Raw genomic sequence first — 16,935 nt, 5'->3', positions numbered from 1 at the left:
AGAATTCAATAGACAGCTGCTGAGAGGAGATAAAGAGACCGATTTTGCCCCTTTTCTAATGTCATTCCGCCCAATATCTTAGGAGGAAAGTTCAGCCCTTGCAGCCCAAACCCCTGGACAGAAGCCTGAAGAGCGAAGGGTTCCCACGACACTGCGCTCCTGGAGAAGTCGATCCCATCGGGAAAGGAGCAGAGAAAGTCGGGAGGAAATCTGCAAAGATCCTCCATCATAAAATGAGACAAGGATTCGCTTTTGCGGAGTTTGAAGCCAATGACTACCTTGGCCTCTCAAAAGCTCGGGTTTGCTCCTGGAGGACTAGCCCAGACTGACGTGATTCAATGTGTCTTTAAATTGGAGTTTTCCATTCTAGACCCGGAGCCCTCTGCGCTTCTGGCCTAGAGTGACCAGCCCAGTTTTAAAAATGCTGATTGTGTGGGAAAGATCTCTGATTACACAGAAAGCTAAAGGCCCACAAGAATGAGTTTAAAAATAGCATTGAACTCAGAGTTTTATTGAATGCAGTGAGCACTGTCAGAACAAAACATTAAGTATGTAACCCTCTGAGAATTGCTCTCTTGGTGAATTAAGGGAATGGAAGTAACTGAACATACAGAGAAATGATGTCCCTCTTTAGGTAAAGAAATTGCATCTGAATCCTCGGTTGGATTTATTAGTGACTCTCATATACTTATGGCCCCTGGTTTTCTCCTGTCCTGCAAGCGGAAACATCTTCTCTATGATGCCTATCCTCAAACACTTTCATCATTTTAAAAACCTTTATTCAGCCACCTCCAGCCTTTCTCTTACCAGAGAAAAGGACCCCGGCCTGTTCAGTTATTCTTGAGAGCTGGAACCTCTCAGAATTGGTTTTGTCCTTCTAAGTCTCCTTTTGCAACTTTTCCCCCCCCCCAATGCTTTGATCTCCTTGCTGTGGTAAGGAGGGCCTGGCTGAGCATAGCGTCCTTATCTTCTTCCCTTAAAGAAAGACAAGAGATTTCCCATGAGGCAGCTCATTGTGCCAATATTGTTAACATTCCGAAACAAAAAAATGTAATTGGCAGAAAGCCTTATGGACCGAAAACAAAAACAACTCACAAGCTGGGAAAACTGCTTCTACACACACAGCAAAACGTCATCTTACAGGAGTCTGCAAATCCACTTCTGAAGCTGACCCAATCTGGATCAAGCTGGATCACAGTCGGCATCCTACTCCCGCTGCAAGTTCATATGTCTGCAGAGAAAAGAAATCTCTCCATCTGCCTGTGACTGTTTCTCTACATGTCAGCCACTCTCTAACTCCTTGCCTCTCTCTCTCTCTTTATCCCCCTATTTATGTTCCTCACTCATCCTCCTTCCCCTCTACACCCCCATCTCTATTTATCAGCCATATTTACAACTCTTGCGTTTGCTCACTATCTAATTATATCATTCATTTTGTGTTGTGGGCTACCAAATCCTCCAGTTTGGCAGATGAAGGGAGAGAATGTTGTGATGTAGGAAACACAGCAGCCAATTTACATGCAGCAAGCTCCCACAAACAGCACTGTGCTAATGACCAGATACCTGTATTAATGATGTTGGTTGAGGAATAAACATTGGCTGTGGAGAGGGTGCAGAGGAGATTGACCTGGTACCAGGATGGCATCGGGAAAAACTCCCCTGCTTTTCTGCATAATGAGGCAGTGGGATCTTTTACACCCACCTGAGAGGGATCTGATTCACGATTGAATGTCTCAGCGGCACATCCAACAGTGCAGCACTCCCTCAGTACTGGACTGGGAGTGTCAGCCTATATTGGGCGCTCAACAGGGGCTAGGCCTCAGTTGGAGTATTGAGTCCAGTCCTAGACACCACACTTCAGGCTGTGGTGACGATCCAGAGGAGATTAACCAGAATGGTGCCAGGGTCGTGGAGCTTCTGTTACTCGGAGAGACTGGACAAGCTGGGATTATTTTTCATAGCATGGGAGAGGTTAAGGGGAGATTTAATTAAGGCGTTCATAATCATGATTGGCTTTGATAGAGTGAATAGGGAGAAACCACAGGACACAGATTTAAGGTAATGGGCAAAAGAACCAGAGGTAAATGTGAAGAAGCTTTTTTTTAACATAGCCAGTTGTTGTGATCTGGAACATGCTGCCTGAAAGTATGGTGGAAGCTGATTCAATGGGGACTTTCGAAAGAGTTGTGGAATGAGACTAATTTTACAACTTCACCAAAGAGCTGGCACAGGTATGGTGCTCTGAATAGCCGTCTTCAGTGCTGTAACATTCAATGATCCTAAATCTGAGCCCACAGCCTTCTGACTCAGAAATAAGAGTGCTACCGACTGAACCATTGATATGATAAGTGAAAGAACAAAGTAGTCAACCTAAAGGTACAGTCCTGCTAGTTTTGGTTAACAAGGAGGATAGGAAAGTTACTGCAGGTGTACAAGAGCAAACATGTAGAGGAAGTATTACTAGAAACATATATAACATACCAAAAGACTTGAATCTAAAATATATTTCTGTTTGTCACACTTACGACCTGAGTCATGTTTGTGTCAAGCCTGTTGTCATGTATGATATCCTTGGTGTTGGCTTTTAGCTGTGAGGTACGCATAGTGCTCACAACATGAGCTCCGGCTGTTCCAAACTCCTTCCCCCAGTTCTGTAGTTCTGTTCCTCCAAATGACTGCGCAGGTTAATTGGCCGTGAGTCTTTTTTTGTTTCTTATTAGAGTCAAAGGGCAGAATGGTCCCAGAATTGCACTAACTGCAGTAATGGGTGTGAAAAACGACATTTTACCCGCTGCCCACAATGGTGGGTTTTTGCGCCTTATCATCTGTTTTCCACCTCATTAAATATGCAGCCACAGGAAACACGCTGTCTCGCTGACGGGCGGCCTCTGAATCACCCACCACACCGTTACCTCACCGTTTCCTCACTCCGGGTGCCATATCTAAACCACAGTCACACACACAGTTCTCAATGTTTGCAGCCCAGGACTGCTCCAGTGAAGACACGGCCCTGAAAGCCGAGAAGAGTTCAGTGACCTGTCACTGGAATGCCTTTGGGAGGCCCGCTGTGATATCCTTCACCCCAGCTCTGGCCGCAGGTCCAGCAATCTCAACACTCCGGCTTGGGTGGCAGTGGCAGTGGTGGTCACTGCCAACACTGCACAGAAGAGGTTGGTCATCCAGTGCACAAAGAGGATGAATGATCTCATCCATGCCGCCAGGGTAAGGCAACCATCTCATCTCTCCAAGCTCTCACACTCACAAACCCATCACACATTCACTGGCATCTCACTCACTGCCAGCTCAAGGGACATCACCACTCACTCTCTCACACACACACCCTCACATCTCCATCTGGCCTCATCTCCTCTGGAGACTGCCTCCTCAGCCCTCACCATCTTGAGGCCACTTGCACAGATCAGCATGTGCCCCCCCACACACACCCTGGGATACCCTCCTTCCCCAGTACAGCCCTCGCCCTGCAGCCTCTTCCCTTGCCTGAGGCCACTTCTCCCCCTTCCCCAAGCGAGCCCTAGCCCTGCAGCCATTGAAAAGCCACCCCCGCCTTACACCTGGTCTGGTGGGTAGAGACCTGCCCGTGAGCCCCCCTAACAGTGATGTGGTGCTGCCTGTGAAGCCTGGCACTGATGAGTGTGAGAGCTGAAGCAAGGTGGGCAAACAAACCTCAAAGTCCCGAGTGAAGTGCAGCTCACCAGGTGCACATCTCTTATGTACAGTTGTGAAACACGTTAGTGTGCAATCACACCGATGTGCCTGGATGATCCAGCGTGGGGGGGGATGGTTTTTGTGAGCTCGGCTTAAAACGAAGGGTTAAAGTATTGAAATTAGGTTCCTGATGTGCGGAAGCAGGAACGTGTCCCACCATTGATGGGTGGAGCGGACGATCGCAAACTGGTTTCACAACGGCATAAAACCAATCTTTGGCCTTCTTGCCACATTGTCCGATCGCCCCGCCAAACAGGCCGGACGCCAATGGGAGCGGAACATTCCATCCAAAGTGTCAATTATGATACAATTCATCCTGGCATTTTGTGCAAATATTATTTTTACCCACCACCTGCAAGTTTACTGAAGAGTTATCAGATTCATTTTCAAATCTGTCATCTCTTGCTGCCTCTTCGCCTTCCCTTCCCCCACCTGCTTCCTCTCTCCCCCCCTTCCCCCCCACCGCACCAGCTCTTGTCAACACTCCGATGATTTTAAGGGTAGGACTGGAGCGGATTGCTGTTCTGTTTCTCCTTCGATCAGCCCCTGAACCTTACTGAAATTATCCAGCACCTTGTTTTGATGCTGGTGGCGCTGCATAGTGTCCTTTGGCAGGCGATGGTGTGCGCTGTGATCCAGTTGATTGTTAAGTTCATTTCTCGGTTGTGTGGGTGAATCTTGGAGAAATGTGCAGTGGGAGGAGTGGTCACTGCTGAAACAATAAATATATAAATAACAGCACATGCAGGACGCAGGCTAAGCATTGATTCACTTCCCGACTGCTTTTTTTAAAAAGGAATATGTTTGCAAATCACGATAAGTCTGAAGGAATTTTCTATAATTTTCTTACATTAAGTACAAATTGCCCTTGAAATGCTCTGCAGCAACCTGACAAGATTATGAGGGGCATGGGCAGGGTGGATAGGGAGCAGCTGTTCCCCTTAGTTGAAGGGTCAGTCACAAGGGGACATAAGTTCAAGGTGAGGGGCAGGAGGTTTAGGGGGGATGTAAGGAAAAAGTTTTTTACCCAGAGGGTGGTGACAGTCTGGAATGCGCTGCCTGGGAGGGTGGTGGAGGCGGGTTGCCTCACATCCTTTAAAAAGTATCTGGGTGAGCACTTGGCACATCATAACATTCAAGGCTTTGGGCCAAGTGCTGGTCAATGGGGTTAGGTGGGTAGGTCAGGTGTTTCTCACGTGTCGGCGCAGACTCGATGGGCCGAAGGGCCTCTTCTGCACTGTGTATTTCTGTGATTCTGTGATGTGAAAGGTGCTATGGAAAATTGAAATTTGCCCTTTCTTCTGGTTTGCATTGGAGTGTTGCCCTGGGGCTGAGCCCGTCTCACCCATCTCTGTGTTTCTCTGGCAGGGTTTTGGAGACGGAGCAGGTGAGTACTGGCTGGGGAATGAGGCCATCTACCAGCTGACCAGTCAACGGGTCTATTCGCTCCGGATTGAGCTGAGGGACTGGGACGGAAACCAGGTCTATTCCTTGTATGAGAAATTCCACTTGGGGAGCGAGAAGCAGAGTTACAGGTACGGGGTTTATTTTTGTTTGAAAACGGTCACTGGGGGACCAGTAAAAGTCACCCACAGTAAAATGAATGATTTCCAAACTAAAATATCATACTACAAACTTTCCAGAACTCCCGTGGCTCATGAAGTCATTGAACTTGGCATACAAGATTTTATTGCTTTGCAAGCGTGTCCAGTATAAGACAGATCACACAGATAAAATTATTGTTTTGATAATAATTAATTTCAAAAACGCTGTCAAATGGATAGTTGGTAAATGATTAGAACTTGCTTGCACCTATTCATTGTCAAATAACGTCCCGGAATGCTGTGTGCGACAACTGGAAGATAAATCCTGCCAAGGACAATCGAGGGAGGTGGTGGTGCCTTGGTAATGACACAGGACAAGTATTCCAGAGGGCTCGGCCAATGGACTAGGGGACATGACTTCCCTGGAATTTAAATTCAAATAATAAAGCTGGAATTAAAAGCTAGTCTCAGTCATAGTGACCATGAAATGATCGTCGTAAATGGAATGGAAATCTGTCATTCTTACCCAGTCTGGCCTACCTGTGACTTCAGCAAGCCACTCACTTGTATCATACCGCTATGAAGTCTAAAAGGACAGATCTCCCACCATTGACCCACGCACCAGGGACAACAACGGCACACACAACCCTGCAAAGTCCTCCTCCATAATATCTGGGGGGGCTAGTGCCCAACTGGGGGAGCTGTCTCACAGACTAGTCAAGCAACATAGTCATCCTCACGGGATCATACCTTACAGATGATGTCCCCGAAACCACCATCACCATCCCTGGGTATGTCCTGTCCCACCGGCAGGTCAGACCCAGCAGAGGTGGGGGCACAGTGGTATACAGTCAGGAGGGAGTTGCCCTGGGAATCCGCAACATCGACTCCGGACCCCACGAAGTCTCATGGCATCAGGTCAAACATGGGCAAGGAAACCTCCTGCTGATTACCACATACCATTGTCACCCCACCCCCCACCCCCACCCCACTGCCCACCACCCCTCCACCACACCAGCACCCCTCAGCTGATCCTGAACTCCAGTTGGAAGAAGTACTGAGGGTGGCAAAGGCACAGAATGTACTCTGGGTGAAATTTCAGCTCCCACTTAATTAAGTCACCAACGCATTTCCCACTTTTGGAAGCCCCATAAAATTGACCCCTACCCCCCGCCAACACCCCCCACCCCACCCTGACCACCCCCCCCACCCCCCCACCTCCACCATCCTCAGTGAGAGAGGACAAACAGAGTGAGGCAGATAGAAAGCGAGAAAGAGACGGCGAGAGATAGAGGAACAGATAGAAATTGAAAAACACCGAGAGAAAGAGGGACAGAGAGAGAGAGAGAAAGAGATTCTCACTGGAGATGGAGGTGTGAAAGAGAGAGAGACAAGGGACCCATCCAGAAGCACAAAAAGTCTGAAATGGTAATAAGATCAGAGATTGAATTTTCACAAATGAGATGGAATAAATCTTGTTGCCAATGCAAACAGTCATGTGTTTTTCTAAGATGGTTTCTACTGGGACAGACTGTTTGCTCACAGTTCTGTACTTCAGTCAGTGGAGTAACCTGAAAGAATGTAACTAGATCGCTCTCTTGTCAAACTGACTGTTTATCCAGTGCAATAAAACTCTCCAGATAAAAGTTTTTTCACTAGCTCAATCTCAGTCATGTCACTCTCTCTGTCACCTCATGATTCTTCCCAACATCTTTTTCATATGTAGTTTTGGCAAAATTTCAAACTACAGAACATTCTCTCTCTCTCTTTCTCTCTTTCTCCCTCTCCCTCTACACGTTCACTTGGGCACCACACAGCGTACAATGATCTCACAAACCATATCGAGTGTTGCAAGTGCCCTGAGATGAGGGGATTGTCCCACGAGGAGAGATTGAGGAGACTATATTCCGTGGAGTTTCGAAGCATGGGAGGTTGATCTGATTGAAACTTACAAAATCCTCAAGGGTCTTGATAGGGTAGATGCTGAGAAAATATTTCCTCTATGGGGAATCTAGAACAAAGGGTCATGGTCTCCAGAATAATGTGTCAGCCATGTAGGACTGAGATGGGAGGAAATTTCTTCACTCAGAAGGTTGTCAATCTTCGGAATTCTCCACTCCAGACAGCTGAGGATGCTCAGGGGTGCAGCTTATTTAAGACAGTGGTTGATAGATTTTTTATTACTAAGGGCTTTAAGGGATATGGGGACAGTGCAGGCAGCCGGGGTTGAGGTAGGAGATCGGCTATGATCTTATTGAATGGCAGAACAGGACAAGGGATCAAATGGCCACTCCAGCTTCTATTCCTTATGCCCTAGAGGCTGCAGCTTTATCAACACTAAACCTCTTCCAGCCCTGTCCAAACCCCCACCCCCCACCCGCCCTCTCTTCTAGTCCCATCCATTAAGCCTGACCGCTCAGCTTGCCAACAATGATTGGATGGATTCCTGAAGGTTTCATCACGTGACCTTCTCCCTCTGACTGCCCTGTCCCCACGCTCCTGCCTTTGGTTGTCTAAAGCCTTGAGGCTTAAGATCTTCCCCCAACAATTGGAAAGCAGAGAGGCTCCTCAATGCCTGATTGGATGGTCCTTAACTGATTTATTTATACTTGCCCCTCTGCTGGTGAAGTACGAGTCAGAACAACATTGATACAACTGAGGGACGAGGAGCTGGAAAAGAAATCAGCTTTTGTTCGTTAGAAAAGTTGGTGCCAGTTTTTTTTAAATAATTGCTAAAAAAGAGAGGCATGTTGCTGAAGCTTTCTTCCTTGCACTCATCAGGACAAATGCAAGAATGCCTAATTTCAAACAATCTCAACAATCTATACTACAGGAGAAAAGGGTGCTGATTGGTTGGCAAGTCGAATCTGATTGGCTAAGGCATTACCATTGATAGAGCAACAGGGAACAAAAGACTCCCCAAGCTCCTGAGTAAGTCAAAAAAAGCACAAGGCTTGAACATATCCTTTTTGCTTGCAGAGAATGGGTCCCTGAGTACAAATGTATGCTGCTACTAGCAAGCAAAAATGAGCCATATAACGAGTTTGACTGGTTATCTTAAATTGGTTGTTAGTGTAGCTATTAACACACTTAGGATTGTTCAGCAAGTGCTGCCCAATCACAGGATCACACTAACATGGATGTTATATTTTGAGTTTTGCAAACGCGGGCTGGCTGAGTGAGGTTGAGTTTTGAGCAGACTAAAGAAATATTTTCAAGCCTTGCACCTTTTCTAAATTACCCAGGAGCTTTGGGAGCCTATAGTTCTCCTTTGTTTTCTCCGTGGCAACACCTCGGCCAATCAGAATCTACTTACCAACCAATCAGCACTCTTTTCTCCTGTAATATAAATTGTTGTGATCGTTTGAAACTTGGCATTCTTGCATTCCTCCTGATGAGTACGAGACAAAAAGCTTCAGCAACATGTCTCTATTTTCAGCAATAACCTGTAATACCAGACAACTGTTTTTACAGATTGTGTTTGTAAAGTTTCTGGTTATCCTGATGAAAGAACCCTCCTGCAGAATTATAGCTTGAGCCTTTTTAAAATGCCTGGCCTTCTATCAGGATGCAGCTAGCTTGGTTAGAGTCTGTGTCCGGTGGAGATAGGAGCACCCTTGGTAATGATACTCCCCATGCCTGAATGGCCATCCTACAACGGCACAGAAATAATGGCTACAGCGGCTTATAATTCTACCTTCTCTCCAACAGGCTTTTTCTGAAAGGATACAGTGGAACAGCTGGACGCCAGAGCAGCCTGTCTGTTCACGGAGCAAGTTTCAGCACAAGGGATGCGGACAATGACAACTGTCACTGCAAGTGTGCACTGATGTTAACCGGAGGTATGAGGAGAGGGGGCAGTTGCTGCTCTTGCGCCCTTTACCATTGATGACGACACTCCACATTTAGGTTGCATGTTTAAGATTGGAGCTGAGAGGTTTTAGGAAGCCCTTCAATCTTACATATGCACCTGGAATGTCCTTTGGGGAAAGGAAGTGGCACACGCTCCAGATTCAGTCCACTGTCACAACAGAGAAAAACTCCTGGATAAGCTGCAGAAACAGGGTTCCCCCCAAAATTTCATGACCGTGTCCACCCCAGAAAATTCCCGGCTCAACCAATTGAGCAGGTGGAATGCCTGGATTATCGTATCTTTATAAGTTTTTGCCTCAGAACTGAAGAGATCCAGAGCAAATGCAGCTAAAGGTGGGATGGAGCACAGATCTGCCATGAGCTGTTGAAGGGGCTGAATGGCCTCTTCTTGATCTTATGAATATTCTAGGACAAGTCACCTCACTTCCAGTGAAGTTCCAACGTCACAAGGAAACTCTCAACCTTTATTCCTGTCCTTTAATGCATGTGAGTCACATCCTGAAAGGTACAGTCACTGTATCCACCATGCGCCCTCCTTGTAAGGCCCTTTTTCCATTTCCCCCTGTCCCTAACTCCTAGGATTCTTTTTTAACTCTTTCACATGAGGTGGTCATCGCTGGCTGGGCCAGCATTTATGCCCATCCCTAATTACCCTTGAGAAGGTGGTGGTGAGCTGCCTTCTTGAACTGCTGCAGTCCATGTGGCATAGGTACACCCACAGTGCTGTTAGGGAGAGAGTTCCAGGATTTTGACCCAGTGACAGTGAAGGAACAGCCGATATATTTTCCAAGTCAGGATGGTGAGTGGCTTGGAGAGGAACTTGCAGGAGATGGTGTTCCCATCTATCTGCTGCCCTTGCCCTTGTCCTTTTAGGTGGTAGATATCACAGGTTTGGAAAGTGCTGTCGAAGGAGGCTTGCCAAGTTACTGCAGTGCATCTTGCACTAATCCCTGGGATGGCTGGATTGTCCTGTGAGGAGGGATTGAGGAGACTGGGCCTGTATTCTCTGGAGTTTAGAAGAATGAGGGGTGATTTCAATGAAGCCTACAGAGTTCTTACAGGGCTCGACAGGGTAGATGCAGGAGGGATGTTACCCCTGGCTGTTGGAGAGGGGGGTGGTGGTCTAGAACCAGGGACACAGTCTTAGAATAAGGGGTAGGCCATTTAGAACTGAGATGAGGAGGAATTTCTTCATTCAGAAGGTGGGTGAATCTTTGGAATTCTCTACCCAGAGGATAATAGAGGCTCAGTCAGTGAGTATGCTCAAGACCAGAGAGAGATTGATTTCTAGATATTAAAGATATGAAGGGATATGAGGATAGCATAGGAAAATGGCGTAGAGGATAAAGATCAGCCAGAGCCAGCTCAAGGAGTCAAATGACCTACTCCTGCTCCTGTTTCCTATATTGTATATATTTCACACTACTGCCACTGTGTGGTGGAGGAGGGAGTGAATATTTGTGAATGGGGTATCAATCAAATGGGCTGCTTTGCCCTGGATGGCTTCTCAAGTGTTGTTGGAGCTGTGCTCATGGTGAGTGGGGAGTAGTCCATCACAATCCTGGCTTGTGCCTTGTAGATGGTGGACAGGCTTTGGGGAGTCAGGAGGTGAGTTACTCGTCACAGGATTCCCAGCATCTCACCTCTCTTGCAACCATAGCATTTATATGAATGTGACCACTCTATTTGACATTATAAACGTTTATTCATCACTAAATAAATTGGACAGATTGAACAATATACAGCGGGAGAGAAATATCCAGAGCGAGAGGCAGCAAACCGATCAAAATAATGTTTGCGGTTATTAAAAATCTCCCGATTCTCCTGCAGTTACCCTGAACGATGTTGCCTGTTGCACTGAGACCATGTGACTATCGGGATATTGGTTCATTCATTTCAAAATTCTGTTCCTTATCAATCGTTCCTTGATCTGTCTTATTGTTGTAAGGTTCCTCTGCAGTCAGGGCTGGGAGCTTCTCAGCTGTAACTTGGGAGCAGAGTCCTGCCGCCACTTGTAAACAGGCATTCTGCCAAAGTTACATTGGCCAATCAGGCGGCTCATCCAGGAAATACCTGAACGATAATGTCACAATCTCGAAGGTGCGGATTTTGCTGCTTTGGTGACTGGGGGCAGAATTTTGCCGTCGGCGAGAGAGGGGGCGGGGCCTGCTCGCTGACATGTAAAATGACGTGGGAGAATATCGGGTGGAACCCCTGATGTCATCCCGCCCCCCTTTAAATTTTCAGGAAGGCGGGGGCGCAGCCAAATCAGCTGTGGGCCCACCAACCTGTCAATGGCCAACTGAGGCCATCGACAGGATCGTTTAAACAATTAAAGGACCTGCCCATCCAAACTTATGGTTCTTGGGCAGGCCAGGAGCTCCGGCGGGTAATAGAAAAAACATGAAACCTCATCCACCGGAGGGTTGAGGTTTCATGTAGGGTTTTAAAAATTGTAATAAAGTTGTTCTGTAAATTATGAACATGTCCAAACTCAGGTGACATTGTCATATGAGGGGGAATGTGTAAGGGATTTTTCTTTTCTCTATTTTTAATACTTTTAAAAATCGATGTGATCTCCCCGAGGCTGCACTTAGCCTCAGGGAGATGTGCGCTCTTTCGTGTGCATGTGTGAAAGAGCGCACTCTCAATTTCAGGGATATCCCCCACCCCCCCCACCCCCCACCGCCCGCACAGGGAGCGCATAGCACTTCCCACTGGGCATCACGCTGGGTGGGCCTTAATTGGCCCACCCACGCAAAATGGCAACAGGGCCTGCTTCTCTGGCGATCCCCACCCACCCGACAGGCAGACAGTTCTGCCCTAGACGTTCCACATAATGCCCACATCATCTAAACATCATCTCACACCCAGAAATCTCCAGAATCCACACACCCTAAAATCATTATGAGCTTCTTATCTTCCCCAATAAATCCCTCAGATCCTCAGATCAGCCAATCCCTCGCATCCTGCTGTCCCCATCACTTGGCAGAAACCCAGATCTCCGCTGGATCTCATAAACCCAGTTTTCTTCAATAACCACCTCATTTCTCCAATGGAGTATAAAATGTTGGCACTCACTGGTTGACCTGAACGACCTATTGCTGTGCTATAAATTCTACATAATCCTTCGGACCCTTCAGATTCCTCACACCTCAGTGTTCCACTTTCCTCATATCTTGACATCCTTGACATAATGTTGACGCTCTCACCCCCATTGAAAAGGCCAAGCTCCACTCCCTGCACTTCAGCACGTAACCCGGCTTGACATTCCAGTGCTAGTGCCGTGGGAGGGCTGCACGATCGGAGGGGTCACCTTTATGGATGAGCTGATAAATCGAGGCTCTGTCATCCCTCTCAGGTGGACGTCAAAGATTCCCTGGCATGATTTCAAAGCAGAACAGGGTAGTTATTCCCGGTGTCCTGGCCAATGTCTATCCCTCAACTAACATCACTAAAGCAGGTCACCATGTCATTATCGCATTGATGTTTGTGGGATCTTGCTGTGTACAAATTGGATGCCTTTTTTTTCTAAGTTACAATGAGGACTGCGCTTCAAAAGTAATTTGTTGGCTACAAAGCACTTTGTGATGAGCTGGGAATGTGAAAGGTGCTATATAAATGGAAGTTCAACATGGCCTGATAGACCAGATGTCTGTACTGTAAATACTATGTAAACTCTTTTCTTGTTGGCTATTCCCACATGTCCTGCAAAGAATTCTTCCTTTTCCCTCACAATCTCACAACTCACGGCATCACAACCTGAGTCCATCCAGCTCCTTGCACACAGTAAATGTATAGCTGGGTTTGTTGTGAGAGGCTGCAAACTTCACCAGGGAACTTTATTTGAAATGTGGGAAAGATTTCATGCAAAATGTTTGAACGGAGAGCAAAGGTCATGAGTAAAGGGAATAAAGTGGCAAATTTCACCACAGGAGAGCTAATATTTCATCATGTTTGCCGTGTTTAATGAGTGCAGACAGCAGAGTTAGTCAGTTTGACAGCTTTCACCAGCCAGACTAACAGGCTAAATATTCGGAACATTCGCCCCTGTAAAATATTCATTGCAGCTGTGTCCAAATCGTCATCACCTCAAACCCGTCTGTTACTTTGCTTCAAATCTTTCCCTTGCTGGTGCAGAGAGTGTGTTGGCCCTTGTGCCTCATACTGGGGTCCTGCTCTGAGCTGCCTGTCACTTTATTTGGGGCGTGAGTGTCTCTGACTAGGCTGGTATTTATTGCCTGTCCCTGGTGCCCTTGAGAAAGAAGGAAGAAAGGATTTGCATTCATATGGCGCCATCCACAACTTTAGGACGCGCCAAAGTGCTTTGCAACCAATGGAGTCATTTCTGAAGTCGAGTCATTGCTGTAATGGAGGAATCATGGCAGCCAATTAGCACACAGCAAGGCCCCTCAAGCAGCAATGAGATCCATGACCAAATAATCCGTTATAGTGAAGTTGGTTGAAGGATAAATATTGGCCTGGAAACTGCCCTGCTCCTCTGCTCTCCTTCGGTACAGTGCCATGGGGTCTTTTACATCCAGCTGATAGGGCAGCTGGGGTCTGGGTTTAATGTCTCCTCAGAGAAATGGCACATCTGCGAGTGCAGCAGCCCCTCCCCGCTGTCACTGGGTGTCCCTGCTCAGATTCTGCGCTCAAACGGGTCACATTTTTGAACCACAGCAGTCTGTGCGGTGTAGGTGCTCCCACCAGCCTGCATTAAAGAGAGTTCCAGGGTTTTGACCCAAGTGCAATGATAAGCAGTGGTGATATATTCATAGGTGGTCGTTCGATTCTACAGAACTTGAGTATTGCCGAAAAAAGACTTCTTGTCCAAGCTTTTCATCTTGCACTCATCAGGACAATCGCAAGAATACTAATGCCTTGGCAGTTAACTGTCAGTCACCATTAACTGGTGCATCCTCCATGGCAACGCCTCTACCAATCAGAGTCCACTTACCATCCAATCAGCAGTCTCTTCTCATCCAGTATAAAGTTGTTGCTTCCCCTGACATTGGTATTCTTGCGATTGTCCTGATGAGTGCAAGACGAAAAGCTTCGACAAAATGTCTTTTATCAGCGATACTCAAGGAGGAGAACTTGCAGCTGGCGGTGTTCCCATTCACCTTCCACCCTTACCCTTCTGGGTGGTGGAGGTGACAGGTTTGACCTTGTGTCACGTCTGAGTGTTTACAGGCATTCAGAGGTAACACTGACGTACCTTCTCTTCACTTTGCTTGCAGGATATGTGGACAATGTAGGCAACAGGATTACCCCGAAAAGTGTTGGTGTGGTCTGGTGGGGCAGGGGGCAGGGGGCAGGGGGCAGGGGAGGTGGTAACTTTTTCTCGAACCGCTGCATCATGGTGACAATGTTGCTGCTGCAGTGGTATTTATATAAAAGAGAGACACTCGAAGGGGAATGGGGAGTCCACTAGATCGATTGAGGTTATATCACACGTAGGTCAGCCTGAGTCAGGGTGATGGGTTCCCTCTCTTAAAGGGCACTAACGAACCAGTGGTTTGTACAAGTTCAGACAGCTTCCATGGTCATTTTCCTGGTGCCAGCCCAGATGTTTACCAGAAGTTCTCCCTGATCCACACTGGCTCCTGATCATCAATGCCTTGATTTTTTTTTAATCTTTAAGGGGATGTGGGTGCCACTGGCTAGGCCAGCATTTGTTGCCCATCCCTAATTGCCCCTGAGTGGCTTTGCTCGGCCATTTCAGAGGGCAGTTAAGAGTCAACCACATTGCTGTGGGTCTGGAGTCACATGTAGGCCAGACCAGGTAAGGACAGCAGATTTCCTTCCCTAAAGGGCATTAGTGAACCAGATGAGTTTTTACAGCAATTGCTGGTAGCTTCATTAGCATCATTACTGAGACTAGCTTTAAATTCCAGGCTTTTTAAAAATTAATTAATTGAATTTAAATTCCACCAGCTACCAAGGTGGGATTTGAACCCATATCTCCAGGGGTTTTACCCGGGTATAAGCAAAATACTGCGGATGCTGGAAATCTGAAACAAAGACAGCAAACGCAGGAGAAATGCAGCAGGTCTGGCAGCATCTGTGGAGAGAGAAACAGAGTTAACGTTTTGAGTCCATATGACTCTTTGTCAGAGCTTTAACCTGGGTCTCTGCTTTACTAGTCCAATGACATTACCACCTATACCCCATCTACCCCCAAAACATTAACATTCATGGATGCTCCATTGTTGAATACATTTAAGAATCAGATAGACAGACTTTTGGTCTCTTAGGGAATCAGGCCACAGGGGAGTGGGTTGGAAAGTGGAATTGAATCCCAAGATCAGTCAAGATCAGTCATCAGGCAAGGGAATCAAAGGCTATCGGGGTTGGATGGGAATGTGGAAATCGAAACACAAGTAGGTCAGCCATAATCTTATTGAATGGCTTGCGGAGCCAAATGATCCACACCTTCTCCTGTTTCTTATGTCCTTATGTTCGTGTTGAATGGTGGAGCAGCCTCAATGGGCCTTAAGGTTTTCCACTGCTTGTATTTCTTGTGTTCTTGTGTATTTTCAACCTTGAGTTCAAATCCAGCTGAGACCTGCAAGCCTCTGAGATTTCTGCACTCCTTCAATTCTGGCATCTTGCAGATCTCAGGTTTTCAACACGCTACCACTGGCGTTGTGCCTTCAGCTGCCTGAATCCTAAGCTCTGGAATTCTCTCCCTAAACCTCTCTGCCTCTTTCTCTTCCATAAATACACTCCTTAAACCTCTTTGACCAAGATCTTGGTTACCTGTCCTAGCTCCTGATGTGGCTTGGCATCTATTTTTTTGCTGATATCCCGTTCTTGTGATATGTCTTGGGGGCATTTAAATATGATAAAGGAGCTACAGCATGCAAATTCTTCCTAACATGTGCAGAAACTGATTCATAAAATGTTTGGCTCTTGTTAAGTCAGCCCTGTCGTCTTTAGTTAGTGTGGAATTGCTCCAGTCGCCACTGATTATTTTACCCCCACTCTCTCCTTGCAGGATGGTGGTTTGATGCCTGTGGACTGTCCAACCTGAACGGGATGTACTACACAGCTGGCAACAACATACGGAAACTCAATGGCATCAAGTGGCATTACTTCAGGGGCCCCAGTTACTCGCTGCGGGCGACCAGCATGATGATCAGGCCCTTGGACTTCTGACAACAGCCAGCGGTGGAGGGCGATCCTCGTTGGGGAGCTCGGACGAGCTGTGACACTAGCCCTTTCTTTTGGGGGGTTGGGGGGGTGGTGGGGGGAACTAGCACAGACGAGGGCCTAAGCCCGAGCAAGCGAAGAGTTTGGCATTGTTGTGCTGCGGAGGAGGCTGAGAGGGGAATCTTTGCTGTAAGGAATTTACATAGGTTGGCCAAAAAATTATGAGGGCTAAAAGGTTTTGATAATCAACTGCAGAGAATCCCCTGCTGAGAACTAATTCACTTCAGAAGCTTCTGAACCACTTCTGCAAAGATCGTTAACGACTAGTTCTGAATACTAATGGGCATGTTTCTTTTTAAATACATTTAAGCAGTGTAAATGTGTATAAGATATTAGGAACAGTTACATCCCTTTTTAATTTAAAATGTCAACTATAATTTAGATCATGAAGTGGAACTGCGGGAAGTAACAGGGAGATTTCTGGCCCAGTTACCTGTACAAAGAGCCTTTGAGATGGTCACGATTAGTAAATCAGCCCCTTGTGAAATCACCATTTCTCACCATCTCCCTCTTCCCCTTCTCTCTCCAGAACGCAGCTGCTTAAATTCCGTGATCTCACAGAGCACGCAGGGAA

The 16,935-nt window shown here is 46.9% G+C and overlaps 1 protein-coding gene across 1 annotated transcript in view; it reads left to right on the top strand.

The window, feature by feature from the left end:
• Positions 1–16,307, top strand: part of LOC121286889 (angiopoietin-1-like) — a 154,957-nt gene extending 138,650 nt beyond the window's left edge. The window contains exons 7-9 of the mRNA XM_041204112.1: positions 5,095–5,261; positions 8,982–9,112; positions 16,147–16,307. Of these exons, the coding sequence (XP_041060046.1) occupies positions 5,095–5,261; positions 8,982–9,112; positions 16,147–16,307 (459 nt within the window). The remainder of the gene's footprint in view (positions 1–5,094; positions 5,262–8,981; positions 9,113–16,146) is intronic.
• Positions 16,308–16,935: the final 628 nt, after the last annotated feature.

The sequence above is a fragment of the Carcharodon carcharias genome, chromosome 14 (assembly GCF_017639515.1).
Source record: "Carcharodon carcharias isolate sCarCar2 chromosome 14, sCarCar2.pri, whole genome shotgun sequence".
NCBI classification, from domain to species: domain Eukaryota; kingdom Metazoa; phylum Chordata; class Chondrichthyes; order Lamniformes; family Lamnidae; genus Carcharodon; species Carcharodon carcharias.
Note: the sequence above shows the minus strand (reverse complement) of the source record. Positions and strands in the feature narration are given on the sequence as shown.